Genomic DNA, 14,841 nt, shown 5'->3' on the forward strand with positions numbered 1-14,841 from the left:
ACAAGCTGGAAAAATATAGGAGATGATTTATTAATGAAGTCATCTGGTGTCTTATAGAAAGACATAAACAGCTTCTGGTATCTGTCTTGTCTGTCATCTTGAACAAAACATTTACTATGTTAAATAATGGGGGGAAATGTATTGTTTATTCTGGTAAAAGTGCGCCTAAAATATGTTTTAAAACTCCTACGGAGTGCGTGAAGCCGGCTAAATGTTTCATCGTGCACAAATTGTTGGGATGATTTTATCATAAGGACGGAAAACGTTGTGCTTTTTGTCTAACTTGTGGTGACAAAGCCGTAGGAAGAAAAATGAACGATTTACAAGAATAGCAACTTTTCAAATAATTTCGAGCCATTATTACGTGTTGATTTAACTTTGCGTGAGACAAGACAGACGACAATTCAATAAACTATGAGTAATATGAAAAGGACGTAAGCAAATTTCAAGATAGTGTGTATGGCGAAAAAAAATAGTCATAAATTTACATACATTTATTTGAACTACAATGTCGACGACTCATTAAAAAACTGTCATGTTAAAAATATTTATCAACAAATTTTTAGTATTTGGCATATCAGCATAAATTTACATCGCATTCTGTTTAATCTGTTTGTCCTCATTGTCAACTTAAATTTGTATTGTAGCTCTGAAGCCCTTGAGGTTTGAGCAGATCGTTTGTATTGCGTTTTCTTGACGTCCGTGAATTATGGTGATCGTGGCTTTCGCGCAAGGTGGAGCTGTACAAATATTCATAGTAAATTCCGACACGAATCGTCAGTATTTGCTCAAAGACTTCCTCGAGGCCAGAGCAAGTTTTCAAACTAAAATTACGTGACAGGTTGATGAAAGTCCTTTTTAAATTAGAGAACTAACTTTCAAAACTACAAACAAGTGCAACATTTCGTAAAGCAAAAAGGAAAAAACTCAATTGAAATCCTATCGTGATAATTTAACGTTGAGGCGCTTTGAAAATACTAGACAAAATTAAAAACAGGTGGTAATTAAGTATTAACAACTGAGTTGAAAATATAAATTGGCCACCGTAAAGAGTAAAAAAGCTGACGTTTCGAGTGTTAGCCCTTCTTCGCCACATCTTAAAGCGATGAAAAAAATCACACCTTCGTTGGATGCCACGCCCAAGGTAAAAGACAAAAGGAACAAATAAAAAGTGATAACAAACGCGCTCTGCCAAAACCTCGAAAAACTTGCTTTTAGCAGTATTTCATTCTAAAAACATTTCTAGATTCAGTTTTGACAGTTGTTAAGGATATCGAACAAATAACAGCCTTTTTTTTTTTTTTGATTAGATCAATTGTCAATTACTTTAATTTGTGTGCCTAGTTACGATCGTAGTTACAATGTTTATCTTTTTCCCTATTGGTTTGTAATCGGATATTTTAGCGTCACCTCGCGCATATAAAAGCTAAATTAGCGTCCCTATAAGCCAGAGTTTCGTAAGATTTCACCTTGAACAGCAGCAACTTCGTTCTTTCGTTCCAAACCTTTGGCACAAGCGGGACCGATATGTAAGTGATTTTGTTAGTTTTATTTCAATATGTTTAAGTTTAGTTTTTTACCTTGGGCGATAGCGCACATATGTACTGTGTTGTACAACAGTACAACTAATTATCTTGAAATCAAGGAGTATTTTGAAATAACTAGACGCTCACACAGTAACGCCCACATTTTAGTCTTTGGGCTGTTAATCAGCTGCAAATGGTCATCGTGTAGCCGATCTTTGAATCTCGAGTAGTTTTAATTTAGCCTTTTATGATTTGTTTATGTTAATTCACGTTGATTGTTGTTATTTTAATCGCGTTATCGACATAAGCACGTAAAGCGTTTCTTTCATGCCTTTCGCACCAATTCAATTAGATTCATGCTTTCGTTATAATATTATTGCAATTTCAGTTTACGATCGTGATCGTGACCGTGATCTAAATAAACACCGTTAATAGTCATCTTGGTTTTCGTGGTTTCATTACGACCGGTAAAGTAGTCCCACATCAGCGACACTTAGAAAACACGCATAGCGACACCCCTCGAAGTTTCCTCTTTCGTCGCAAGCGTCACAACAGTTTTTAGAAAATTCTTGTACGAGCAAGATCTGCTTTTCCTTTTTTAAAAGTAGAACGGTCACTTCAACTTCAAGCAGTCTCAAAGTACCTAAATGAAGGAATCCTCTTCTTAGGTAGACTTGTTGATTCCAGAAAGTCAGCACCTCATTAGTAAACAGCTGTGCGCCAGCGCCTGCTCTCTGCGAAAAATTTGGAGAAGCTGTTGACAGCTCCTTACTTTTAACAAAGATTGTTAAAATCCGCTGTAAAACTCTGGTAGTTTTTAATAAGAGAGACTTACTTTTAAGCAGGACCTGCTTTTTTTGTAAATGATAAATAAAAAAACTCGCACCTTCTTCATTGTGAGACTTGTGAGAGAAAAAATATCACACCCTCATCTTGCCACGCGTTTGATTGAAAACGAAAATAACTCAAATACATGCTCTCGCAAAAACTAGAAATCATTGCTTTGATCAGTATATCTTGTATCATCAATATAGTTACACGAATTCGGCGCCTTTGCAAAGAAGGATCCTCGTGTTAGGTAAACATGCTGGTTCTAAAAACGATGAATGCCTCGTTTGAAAACAGCTGTGCGCCAGAAACAAGGTCTTCAATCGCCTCGAGGCTCTCCACAGAAAACCGTCACTTTCGATTGCATTTAACATCAGTAGTAAGACCAAAAATATATTTGTAGGTTGAAAAAACTGACTGGTAAAAACCAGGCGACTTGACTTACATATAGAGAGAGGTGGTTTAAATTAGTCACTGCAATACGGATAAATTTAATTATTTCTGAATTTGCGAACCTTTGGCTCAATGCGCTAAACGAGGGTCAAGTCTACCCCTGGGTACACCAATGGAGATTGATTTTACTAATTCATATTTACACTACCCACTCCCCCAGTGCAGCAAAATTTCCACTCCGATAATTTTCTCGATCAGTTACGAGCTTTTCCGCCTCCCTTCGGCCAAAGTCCCTCAGGACTACCAATTACTCAGGACTTTTGTTTGGAAAAGTTGACCCGGAACAATGGGTCATTTCTTGATACGTAGAGGAAAAGGGTCAAAAAAACGTTTAGGGTTAAAATCACATTTACAGAGATAAACCAGAGTCTAGATCTACAGGTAGTATTTCCCTTACTTAGCAACCGGAGTAAAGTTCTGGCTGACAAAAATGGAATGAACAGCAGGCGAACCAAAGGCGATCCAGGCCCAACCCAACTAAAACGGAAGTCGTTGGACAGTACGAAAAGTAGAATGAAACTAGACGCTAGCAAACCTACATAGATATGTTTGGATTTGGGTTTTAAAATAACGCCTAAGCGTATGGTGATCACTGAAACCAAAATTTATTTCATGTGTCTCACCAACACAAACAGAAAACGGACTTGATATTTCGAACAGTCCAGCATACAACAGGCAAGACTGAATGACAGGAAGCTCTCTCACACACTGGCTTAATCCCACCAAAAGAACACTACTACCATTTGACCGCATTCAAGAGCGAGTCTTAATTTGCAACTTTAAGCCGTTATCTGGCTGACTTACCTTGTGTCAAAGAAATGGTTGACAAGATGATGAACGTGATCGTTGCTGTGCGCCTTTTCATCCTGTGAGAGAGAATTAGAGTTGTCGATATCAATAGATTTGTAAATAGAATAAGGGAGATGGCAAGTTTTGAGCTCGGTAAAGAAATAGTGAGAGATGCATTTTCGTCTTGCCACGAGCGTGGGACAAAGAAAAAATTCTGAGTCCCCAAAAAACATCTTTCTCGATATCAACAGATGTTGCGACATTTCTTTCATCGCGCCATGTTATCTTACCCTTTTCTCGACGCAGTTTCTGCTTTTTAAGATATAAATCTTACAGGAAGCTCTCGAAATTTAGCAAATATTTTGAGCCCAGGAGAAATTTCCAGTTGATCCCATAGAGGGATAGTCCAAGTGAGGTTAGTCCTGAAAGGGACTGATGTAAGCGGCAATGACGAACGTTTTGACAACTTGAAGTTGTCCTGCATATTTAACGTAACCCGTTGGTCCGAGCAAAAATTTCAATTTCCTAGCTTACTCAGAGAGTTATCCAACGGTTCTTGTCATGTGGTCTTGTATGAATCTCAATACGATGAAGATAACTCAAAGACTTAAAAAAAAAACTTCTGAATTGTCATACCTCGCTGATTTTGAGAACGGATTTCGTTTGAATTCAATCTCTAGAAGTGATTCTAAAACAACTAATGCACGTATGAAGTTATCCAAAACCTTAAACAGCTTTTAAGAATGGTCAGTGATTGAAAATTCGTGTAAAAAAGCTGTTACAAAAATTAACATATTAAGTTAGGACATTGGCACCTGAGAACCATGTTAATATTTGTTTGATTGCAATGAAGTCAAAAATATTTCCTTGAGAAGAAGATCAAACAAAACTGCATGTTTAACTTAACATTTTTAGAAACGAAGTTCGAGATTTAACGAGAATTTAGAATTTCAAGTGTTTTGTAAATGATACATTTGTAAGGTTATTTAGAGCAAAGAAAGAAACACTGGAAAACTTATTCAAGTTCAGTGGAAAATCATTAATTCCGGTTGCAAAATGAGATTTTTTAATTGTTCTTTTCAAAATAGTGAATAAGAAATTCCATACGGAATCGTGAACCGTCTCTTAGTAACACTTCAATCATCATTAACTATCACTGCAATGACGGAAGGGATGTATTTTGGAAAAATGTTTCAGACAGTTTCTAAGACATCTGAATGATGATGTTGAAAACAAAATCATTGAACGAAAGAATACATAGGTGAAGTCCACTAAATTTGGCTGTTCATTGTGAGGAAGTTTATTTGTCACAAGGACGAACGTAATTATGATTTTCAAGGTTCTAAATGAGCTGTCATCTTTCACTGTACCTCGTTGAATAATGACGAAACGTAAAAGTCGAGTCCAAGGCAATTTTGTCTTAGAAATTAAAAAAAAAAGTTAAACGCTTATAAAAAATAATTCTTGGCAAGTGCAAAACGGTGGTTCGTCTGGAATCCTTTTGCGATATAGCCATATATTTCTAACATCTTGACACTGGGAACGGGACTTTTATCTCTATGTTCAAAAAGGTTGCCTAAAATTCCCAAAGCTATTACGTAGGTCAAACCAAACTTGTAGAGCATTGCGCTCAAAGTCCCGTTCGCTGTTTCAAGATTTCAGTGGTCTGGACCTCTATCACAGGAAGATTTCTCAGAAGAAAAATCGTTTCGCAAATTTCACAAATTTTGCTGTGCAAAGCGATAAATGGTTGCCAATTCTTGAGCTTCGTTGGCGCTGGGTCAGGCGCTTGACCTAAACTATTAGCTCCAAGAACTGATAAATAACAAAACTTTTCTCCACAATGTCAAAATACCATGCATCAAACGGGTCACGAGAAAAGATAAAATCATCTGCTAGATCATTGGTTTTAATCTTGATAACGAGGAAAGGACGGTATCAGAGGCATTGCCAATCCTATCTTAAGAGTGATTAAAGGGTTAATCCGTTAATTAAGGACTGAGGAGATAAACTGAAACGATACGTACGCATGGAAAAAATAGTTCTATTAATTAAGTCCTTGTTCAGATCGTGGGATTTATTTTTGAACGGGCTTATCCACTCTCATTAAATCTTAATAAAGTTGCGCTTGCGTGTAATTGTTTAACTTGGATATTTGTTGCCTCAGATGTTTCACGGTTTCGCTCGATCGATTTCTGATCAAGTCGAAACGTCTTTACTTAACACAGGGTAGATTGGTTAAAGCTGGAGTTTGCTTTTTCCATTATTTAGTCGTGAATCTTTAGGAGCGCATGATTGTTTGAGGTCTTTTATATAACCTCTGGTAGATTTGCCTCTTTGCGTAACACTGGTAGACTGGCAAGAGATATCAACTGATATTTTCTTGTAGACTGGTTATAGCTGGAGTGCGCCATCCTTTACTCTTCTTACACAAAAGGAAACAATTTCCATTCATGTTTATGACGTTGTTAAAAGCAAAGCACTTATTTTTGGTATAAGATACAGACGTAAGGTTATAACGCAATGCGGGTTTGCAAACTATTTAGACACCTACGATTAATTATCATGCACTCTTCTATAAGTTTTCAAAAATTTAAACGAACACCCTAAGTTTTTTACATTGTACAAAACTCTACATGAAATAAACACGGAAAGATAGAAAAATTGTTGTGGTTCAGATAAACAACGTAACAGACATTTTATTCGAACCCCAAACATACGAAGGACATGCCTCCTGCGCATGCGCCAATGCATTTGTGTTGCGTAAGAAACTATGACAAAAATAGTCAAGAGACAATAGCAAAGAAACTAGCAACAAAGATGGATTTGTGTGGATTTTACAGGGGCATAGTCGAGATATTTCAAAGGGGAAGAGAGGGGTGGGAGGGGGGGGGTTCATACTGTGTCTCGACCAGGGTACCGATTAGATTGTCAAGTCAACTTCGCCGCTGAATTTCATCTTCGAAATGATATTGTCTTGGATGAAAACAGAGTGCGGATGGGTGGAGTGGGTGGGTGGAGGACATGTTTACAAAAGAGCTGCATGGATGAATATGTAAACCGGAAAAGAGGATGGGAGGAGCTTATGAAAGGAGAGTCTTGTAACCGGGATGAAAATGTTGTTCACAGGTAGATAGGTCTATATGCAAGGGGCTCATAACTCGAGGAAGGGGAGGGGGGGAGACTTGCTATCGGAATTTCGCAGAAAAGGCTGAGTTTTCAGATGAAAATAGCATGACGTGACTGTATCAAACTTTTTATTTTGCCCTACCGGTAAATGATAGAAAAAATGCAAGATTTTTCACGCAATCTAGTATTGAGGCATGCGGTGGGGGTCAAGGATGATTCTCAACTTCTAAGAATATTCCTCTCTTCACAGGATGCAGTGGTTTCCAAGTTTCTAGTCGGCTACGAACGTGCTCCTTTTTTTCTTATGAAAATCAGAAACTCTGCCAAAGAAAGAAAACCTCAGCGGCGATGGGTGAGGATGGCAACACAAAAGCAAAGTCACTTTTCGTGTTGAAAATTCAAGAAACTAGGCGGGGAATTGTTTATGACGCATTATTTCGTCAGGGGCAGAAGGAAACCACATTTTTTTTTTTCATTTTTATTATCATGAGCTTAAAACACCGTGCATGCTAAGACGAATAAACGAAACAAGGGATAGAAATTTAGGTAACAAATGGATAGAAATACTTTCGAAGAGTAAACTATTTTAGTTCAACAGAATTGATAGTTATCAGTAATGAGCAAATACAAACTAAATTGCGCTAAGGAACACATAAAAGAAAATTAACTTTTTTAATTAAAATGAAACAGCCTTACCAGATTGCTAGTTAAACAGTAAGTTTTCTTTTGTTTATGTTTGTTTTTTGTCTAATTCATATTCGAAAATACTCAAAATAAAAGCGGAATTTGTAATCAATTTTACGTCGAGCGTACTCTTGCTCATAAAAGCGAATTCAGTTTCTGCAATCAAAATATGTTTAGCTGTTTGTCAGTAGTATCGATGAAACATGATTGTGGGCAAGAAATTTTAAAAAAATTGAATCCTCGCCTCAACAATTACAACAAAGAAAACCAAATAACCCCATTGTGTACTAAATCGACTGATTAAACATGCATTCTCAGTTTTGTTTCAAGTTGTTTACTTCTTCATTATTCGCTTTCTATCGGAAGTTTAACGATTGATTGTGAGAAGCAGCCTGAGTAATGTGTTCAGCGGAGACAGTAGAAGAAAGCGTAGGTGTCTTACTAACGAAAAATGAATAGAGCAAAAACATTAGAGATGTTTTAAATTCCATTTATTGTCTTAGTAGTCTTCTCAAACAGCCGTTTCGTGCGAGTTATAATGCTTATACGTGATCGATGATAAGCTTCAATTTCCATCTTGTAGCCGCTAACACGTTCATGCAGCACAAGAACTTCCTGTGCCAATTCTTGCACGAGCAATATTGTTGTCCGTAAAATATTTTTACGTGATGAAAATTCAACCACAATTCTCCTTTTCGCTTTTTTTTTCCGGCTCAAGAAATTCTTGCGCAACTCCGTCTACATGCATGATTTTTAGGCATCACTATACAAACGCGTTGAAGATTGTTTTCTGGTTATTGTTGGTACAACTGATCATTTTCAGTCATTACCAGCTCAGCGAATTATGTCTCAAAGAAGGATCTTCTCAACTATAACTAGCGATTTTAATTTCCGATTAAAGCAAACATTATCTCTCGTGGAAACTCCACAAAAAAAAAGCAAAAAAAGCAATCGTTAATATTGATAAATATTTGTTCTTGGTTAACATAATAGATATTTTTCCTTATCGTAAGAGTCAATTAGGGTATAAAAGACGACTCGCAACGAAAGAGGGTCCACTTAGCCAAAGCTTGCAACAACGAAACGTCAAAGTTTGTATCAAGGTAAGAAATATTCTTAAGGAATAGAAGACGTACTAACATTTTTTCATCAGCCAGAAATGATCTTAGGTAATTTAGCAATTCAATTGAACACTAACTTTATGCCTGTATAATTCATTTACACAAGAAAATGTTTCTAAGTTACAGTTTTATTCTTACAGGTCAACACAGAACATGAAAATTCTCTTGGCCGTAATCGTTTTTGCCCTTTATACTCTACACGTCCAGGGTAGGTTTGCAACATATTATTTCGTTACAACTGTAAACATAATAAAGGCTCGCCTTCCAATCCGCCGAATGAACAAAAGGTTCTATCGGAAGTAGTTTTTTTTTCAAACCTCCTTCTTCCTGAAAACTTAAGTCATAGTTTTTAAGAGAATTTTTCTTTTGGAACAACTTACAAGTGATTCTCGTTAGGGGAAGCAAAGATCGTTGGGAATTTCGTTCAAGTGACTTGGCAAACAAGTTCTTTGATAACAAGAAGTGTTACGAATAATTATTGGATTTTTTAATTCAGATTTTTGCTGCAAAAACGGTTACAACCCAACTTCTACGCGCAGTATCGAACAACTGAAAAGCGGCTAAGCATCGAAAGAGCATCTCAAAATAACTTGAGTTGTATGATTCTTTTTTGACAAAGGTTAGCCTTCAAGCAAACGGAACTATTTTGCTAATCAATCAACAATCGATACAATCAGTTCTCTTTTTTTTCTAAATCTTATCTCACTCATTGATATCTTGGGAACCTACCGAAAATAACAGTGAAATACCACGTTTGATTTTGAGATGGAAGTCTCCTTCATTCAAAGAAGAACAAAAATTTACTTTACGCGGAACGAACTTCTGTCTCAGTTCTGTTTCTATCTAAAAGCCAACCACTTTTGAGGTAGATCTTTCTTCTAACCTTTATTATTTGTTAAAAAAAAAAACCTAAAAAATCTCAGTTAATTAAGCAATGCCTCGAAGATGAACATGATGATTAAATCGTCAAATGAAACTGAACAGAAGAACAAATATGTCTGATGTAATAACTCGGTGTTGTTTTTTCAACAAGACATGTGTTAAAAGACAGTTGATTGACTGGTTTTTTAAAACAGGAAATTAAATTGGTTCACATTTGTATTGAGCACTTCTAGGGATAATTCTAAACAATAATGTATATAATCATAACACGCATGATCTTTTCTAAATTTGCTGAAATTAATGGGAAAGTCGAAATTGAAATCCCTAGTGACAGCTGCTCAAACAGAAGACAATCATCATGCTGGAAAAAACATACAGAAAGGAATAAGAACCAGTATTTCTTTTGTACATATTTTCATGGTTATTTGCATCACGTATTGCTGCATCAGTGGATAAGATATCGATCATAAGGAACCAGTGATTACACCAATTAGGGCAATATTTCTATTATCAAATGTCAGCTCAGAATTTCAATCGAAAATCGCTCCATTTATCACAGGTCAAAACCAATTTAAGACATGCAGTCGAGAATGGGAGAAAATCGGATGCTTTAAGGACAACATCAAACCTTCCCGGACTCTCCCTGAGATGCTTCTAAACGACAGGGACAGTAAAAGCAAGTATCATGAGAAAGGCTACCGGCTGAACTGGCACCGATGGACAGAATCAACCCATAGGTAATAGCTTTGATGATTTTTTTAGTCCGATGAAAGCAAGCAACACATGTTTCAATAAAGGTGGCTGCATAGTGTTTTAGTCTGATTATGACCCGCGCACCGGCGTTCTGTTTTCATGGGGAATTTTTGATGTTTTCTGTCGTGAAGATCACAAAACATCACCAGAATGTCATAATCAAGGGTTGGACTGTTGTTTTCTGTAGTTTATGTTATAATGACGGTGTTCATTCTTAAGCTTAACCGCACCGCACTACAAAGGAAGTTTCTTCGCTTTTTGCAATTTTTTTTTCTGCGTCTAACTTAGAATTCGTCTCATAATTGTTTTTCGTTAATTGAAAAAAAGGAAGGGCACAGGTTTAATAGATCACAAACGAAGTCAAAATGAGGTAAGAACAAATTTGTGGGTGTGGCACTGATGTTCTTTCCATATGATGACGTCATCTATGATAGATAACTGAACAGGCGCACGGCAACATGGGATCTATTTGTTTTATATAATAAGGGGCTAAGAGTGACTAGCATCTAATTTCTCCTTACATTATCACCACTGAATCAAACATTGTCATGAGAGTAAAGGAAATGATCACCAACCAAAAAAACTATTGATTGTTCGATAAATTCTCCTTGTCAGAACCTTAGTAAATGTACAGAGAACAGTACGGATTATATGAATACTGATTGGTTGTAAAGGGTTAATGGTAATTCAGCTTATTATATAATCTCCTATGAAGCCATCTTTACATTAACATTTAGGATTCGTTGTGATTCTTTTTAGTCTGGCATGTCGATGTGCGGAAAAAGCTAAAAAGAAAGGATACACAGTATTTGGTCTACAGTTTTACGGCGAGTGTTGGAGCGGCCCAAATGCAGAGCTGAACTTCAACCGCGATGGCTCGAGTGATAGTTGCATCATGGGTCTTCAAGATCCAACTGACTGCGACAAAAAATCACTCCAAGAATGTGTTGGGAAGCAGAAAACCAACTACATTTATAGACTGACAGACAGTAAGTTTGAATAGAAGTCTCAAGTTTTTTTCTAGATTAAAAAAAAAACTTTTTTTGTTTTGGTTTTCATTTTGACGGACACGTGGCTGTTGGTCCTGCATGCATAATCTTGAAGTTCCGACCCACTGCCACAAAGTATCAGTACAAGAGGGCGTAGGGAGAGGAGCGGCAAAGACTAACTTCATCTATAACTGACAGAATACCAATGTAAAGTAAAAAGAGATTCTTATCTAAGCTTAACTCCTTCCCCTATTTTTGCAATATTTAGACGAACACGTGAGGTTTTCATAAGAGTGTGGGAAAATCGTTCGATACACTTGCGAGAAACCAAGAGCAGCCATTTAAAGGGAAAATAACGGTCACTTACATTTTTCTTGTTTGCAGTCAATTCTTCTCGGTACTTCCAACCACAAATGATCAATACCCCCATAAGAGACATGGTTTGATGCTACTCTGGTTTACAGATTTAATGAAAGTATCCGAAGAAGATCAGGGGTGATCTAAACGCTACAACGAGAGGTCCTTCCTGATCATATAAAAGGACCTCTTGTTGCAGCGTTTAGATCACCCCTGATGAAGGAACTAGACAGGAGTATCGAAACGTTGGGTCTATGAATTGTAACTTCTTCGGTTACATTCATTAAATCTGTAAACCAGAGTAGCATCAAACCATGTCTGATTGTCCACCTGGTTGCCATGTGAATTTTAATATTCCCCCATAAGAGTTCTCAGTGATCTGTTTGCTAGGAAGCTTGGGTCCCAACTGATTTAAGAATATTTTCAGAGGAAAACATCGCTTGAAATTAGAAGATCAGACACTATGTGAACCGATGGTTTGTTTCACGCAGCTAGTCTCACTAGTCCTTGTTCCGCATGTGCTGGTAAAACACCTGTCCCAGGTGAACTTTCGCTCACATTTCTTACCGAGGGTTTTAACGATGTAAGTGCTATTGGTCTATCCTTTCACTCTTACTTTAGACCCTGGCCCTCAAACCCCTGATATTGATGGGGGGTTCACCGAGTGGTCTGATTGGAGTGAGTGCAGCAAGACATGTGGTGGAGGAGAAATGGTCCGTGAGAGGTCATGCACTAATCCTGCACCCCAAGGAAATGGACGGTTATGTTCTGGTGATAACGAGGAGGTCGCCCCCTGCAACAGCCAGGAATGCAACTGTAAGCTAAGTTTAGCCCTCTTCACGCTAAGTTCAGTATGTATATTCTACCTACTGTACCCTATACACTTCCTTGGGAGCTGACAAGGAGAATTTGTTTTGCAATCAGGAACTTCTTTACATTTAGTTGGTGATCATTTCCTTCATTCTCATGACCTTAATTTTTGATTCAGGGGTGATATAGTAAGGAGATATTAGGCGCTAGTAACTCTAAGGGATCAAAGGGTGAAAAGCGGTATCGATGTATCTAAGTGATGTTTATTATAATTCCGTGACTTTTGTGACAGTCTCAGATACTACCTGCTAATTTTTGCGTGATCCTTTTGTCCGCAACGTAGACACAGCCGATGTACAGTCACGGGTATTTGTCACGCGATGCAATCACGCAAGTGAAGGCGAAACCGCTGATCTCCTAATGCCGCAATACGCCAAACAGTTCATTCTAAGAGTCGTTTTTTTCTCATTTACCAGATTGTGATATGATCATGGATGTTGGTATCATTATTGACTCGTCTAGTAGTGTGCGCCGTGCAAATTTCGGGAAAGTAAAGAACTTTTTGCTTCAACTTGTTGACAAAATGGACGTGAACGATAGCATGGTTCACGTGGGTGTCATCCATTACAACCACAAAGCATACCTGGACTGGAATTTAAAGTCCAAAGAAGCGATGAACGCCAATGATTTGAAAAAAGCTATTGAAGCCCTGAAGTATAAACCAGGAGGGACTAGGACTGATGTGGCCTTGGCTACAGCTGAAAAAGAACTTCTGAATTATAAAAATGGCATGAGGCCCGGTGTACCTCATGTACTTTTGGTCATCACTGATGGAAAGACGAGCTCGAGATCCGTTCCATATTCTAAAGTCCTTGAGCCATTTAAGGTATTGAGATTCTCGAATTTAAATAGCACGTAGGCCCCAAATTCCAGATCTCTTTATCTAAGATGCTAATATCATCTTATTGTGACTCTTACCCGATACAAATGAATATAAAATGAGCATTAGTGTCGTTCAGTTAGTATTGCCTTTAAAAAGCCAGCCTTTTCTCCTCGCATATGTAACCCCAACAACTCAAAACGTTATAGGTATGAAACGTTAAATTTCCATATCTCCCCCCCTCTCCCCCTGCGAGAGAGAGGCTTTCGCCAGATAATTAAATTGAACATAAGCAATAAGCATAAGCATTTTTTTTCAATCAGAAGGGAAACGTAAAGGTGATCGCCATTGGAGTTGGTAAGTTAGTGGATAATAAAGAATTAAAAGAGATTGCGATGGGCAACAACGGCAATGTCCTTCAAGTGGACAACTTTGACGCACTTGTGTCCAAGATCACAGATATCGTAAAGATCTCCTGTGCCCAAAGAAAACTTCAGTAACCAAGAGTAAGATTTTTTACTTTTATATAACCTCATATTTAGTTCTATAGGTCTATTTCATAATTCTTTCCATAACTGATACAATAAAAATGGTGCACGTGAGATTGACCTCATCGAAGATATCACCCAAAAAACTAAAACATATCTGTATTAATCAAATTATCAAGCACGAAGTAAATTCTTAATCCTTTTTATCAAAACACAAATGGGAGATATGCCTAATCGTTGTAATCTCTTTATGCCCCTACTATAGCCTTGGACAAAAACATTCTTCTCCGTTCATGATCCCCCCTCCCAAAAAAAAAATTAATAAATAAATAAATAGAAAAAAAATGAAGGACACTCATGGGAGTCGATTCCTGCTTGTTTAGATTTAACTTTAAAACAAATACGGAGTAACACACATAAAAGACACTGAAAAACACTGGTTCTGGATTTCAAAGTTGTTGGTCAAAATCCTCATAAAAAAAACACCCTCCTCGTCAATTGCAATTGTTGTTTATGTTGCTGATGTTCTTGTTGTTGTCAGTGCAACAGACTTGTTCTAACGTTGATACTTTTATAATTGCAGGTTATACTGAAGTAACTTGTGAAGAAACATAGCGGTGTCTCATTAAATCCCAGGGTTAAAAAAGCTAAGGTTTAGATTCATGTGAATTAGTGCGGTGTTGTCAGGAAACAATAAAATTATATGACAAAGAGATTCTGAAAATATCTCCACTGAACTCGTTTTTCAGAACAACTTCCACCAAAACATTTTTCCGACTCAGTGTTTCACCCTTTTATCTCTCTCTCCCTTCCTCTCTTCGTCTTTTCTACCATAGAAGTATTCTTGACAAAAATAATCACATCTGTGATAATCAAAGAAGCAGTTGCTCGTTAACCGCGCGTTGTGGTTTGCAATAGCGAGTGCATTAAGGTCACAGCAACACCATTCTATCTGTGATTCCAATTTAATCTTGAAGAGTTGGTTTCTCTGAAGCGCTAATGATGCATCTTTCAACAACTTCAAACGCGCTACGGTCGTGTAGCGGTGACTAACCAGAGAGCAAATCTGGTACCAAGACTATCCACGGCTAAGCTGGACCACAACCCTCATTCCCAAGTAGGAACTTGGGTACGAGATAAGATTCCGTCTCG

General features: G+C 37.4%; 1 protein-coding gene across 1 annotated transcript; it reads left to right on the top strand.

The window, feature by feature from the left end:
* The first annotated feature begins 1,474 nt into the window (after positions 1-1,474).
* LOC131779585 (matrilin-2-like) lies at positions 1,475-14,404 on the top strand. Its single transcript, XM_066172057.1, has 9 exons — positions 1,475-1,529; positions 8,423-8,512; positions 8,671-8,738; positions 9,972-10,149; positions 10,925-11,154; positions 12,133-12,327; positions 12,798-13,207; positions 13,525-13,707; positions 14,273-14,404. The coding sequence occupies exons 3-8, from the start codon at positions 8,684-8,686 to the stop codon at positions 13,699-13,701; spliced, it is 1,245 nt and encodes a 414-aa protein (XP_066028154.1). The 5' UTR covers positions 1,475-1,529; positions 8,423-8,512; positions 8,671-8,683; the 3' UTR covers positions 13,702-13,707; positions 14,273-14,404.
* The last annotated feature ends 437 nt before the right edge of the window (positions 14,405-14,841 follow it).

This window comes from Pocillopora verrucosa, chromosome 9 (assembly GCF_036669915.1).
Source record: "Pocillopora verrucosa isolate sample1 chromosome 9, ASM3666991v2, whole genome shotgun sequence".
Taxonomy (NCBI): Eukaryota; Metazoa; Cnidaria; class Anthozoa; order Scleractinia; family Pocilloporidae; genus Pocillopora; species Pocillopora verrucosa.

Coding starts and splice junctions, on each gene's coding strand:
- LOC131779585 (XM_066172057.1), top strand. CDS start 8,684: ATGAAAATTCTCTTGGCCGTAATCGTTTTTGCCCTTTATACTCTACAC. Junction 12,328..12,797: donor CAACAGCCAGGAATGCAACT/GTAAGCTAAGTT, acceptor CTCATTTACCAG/ATTGTGATATGATCATGGAT. Junction 13,208..13,524: donor AAGTCCTTGAGCCATTTAAG/GTATTGAGATTC, acceptor TTTTTCAATCAG/AAGGGAAACGTAAAGGTGAT.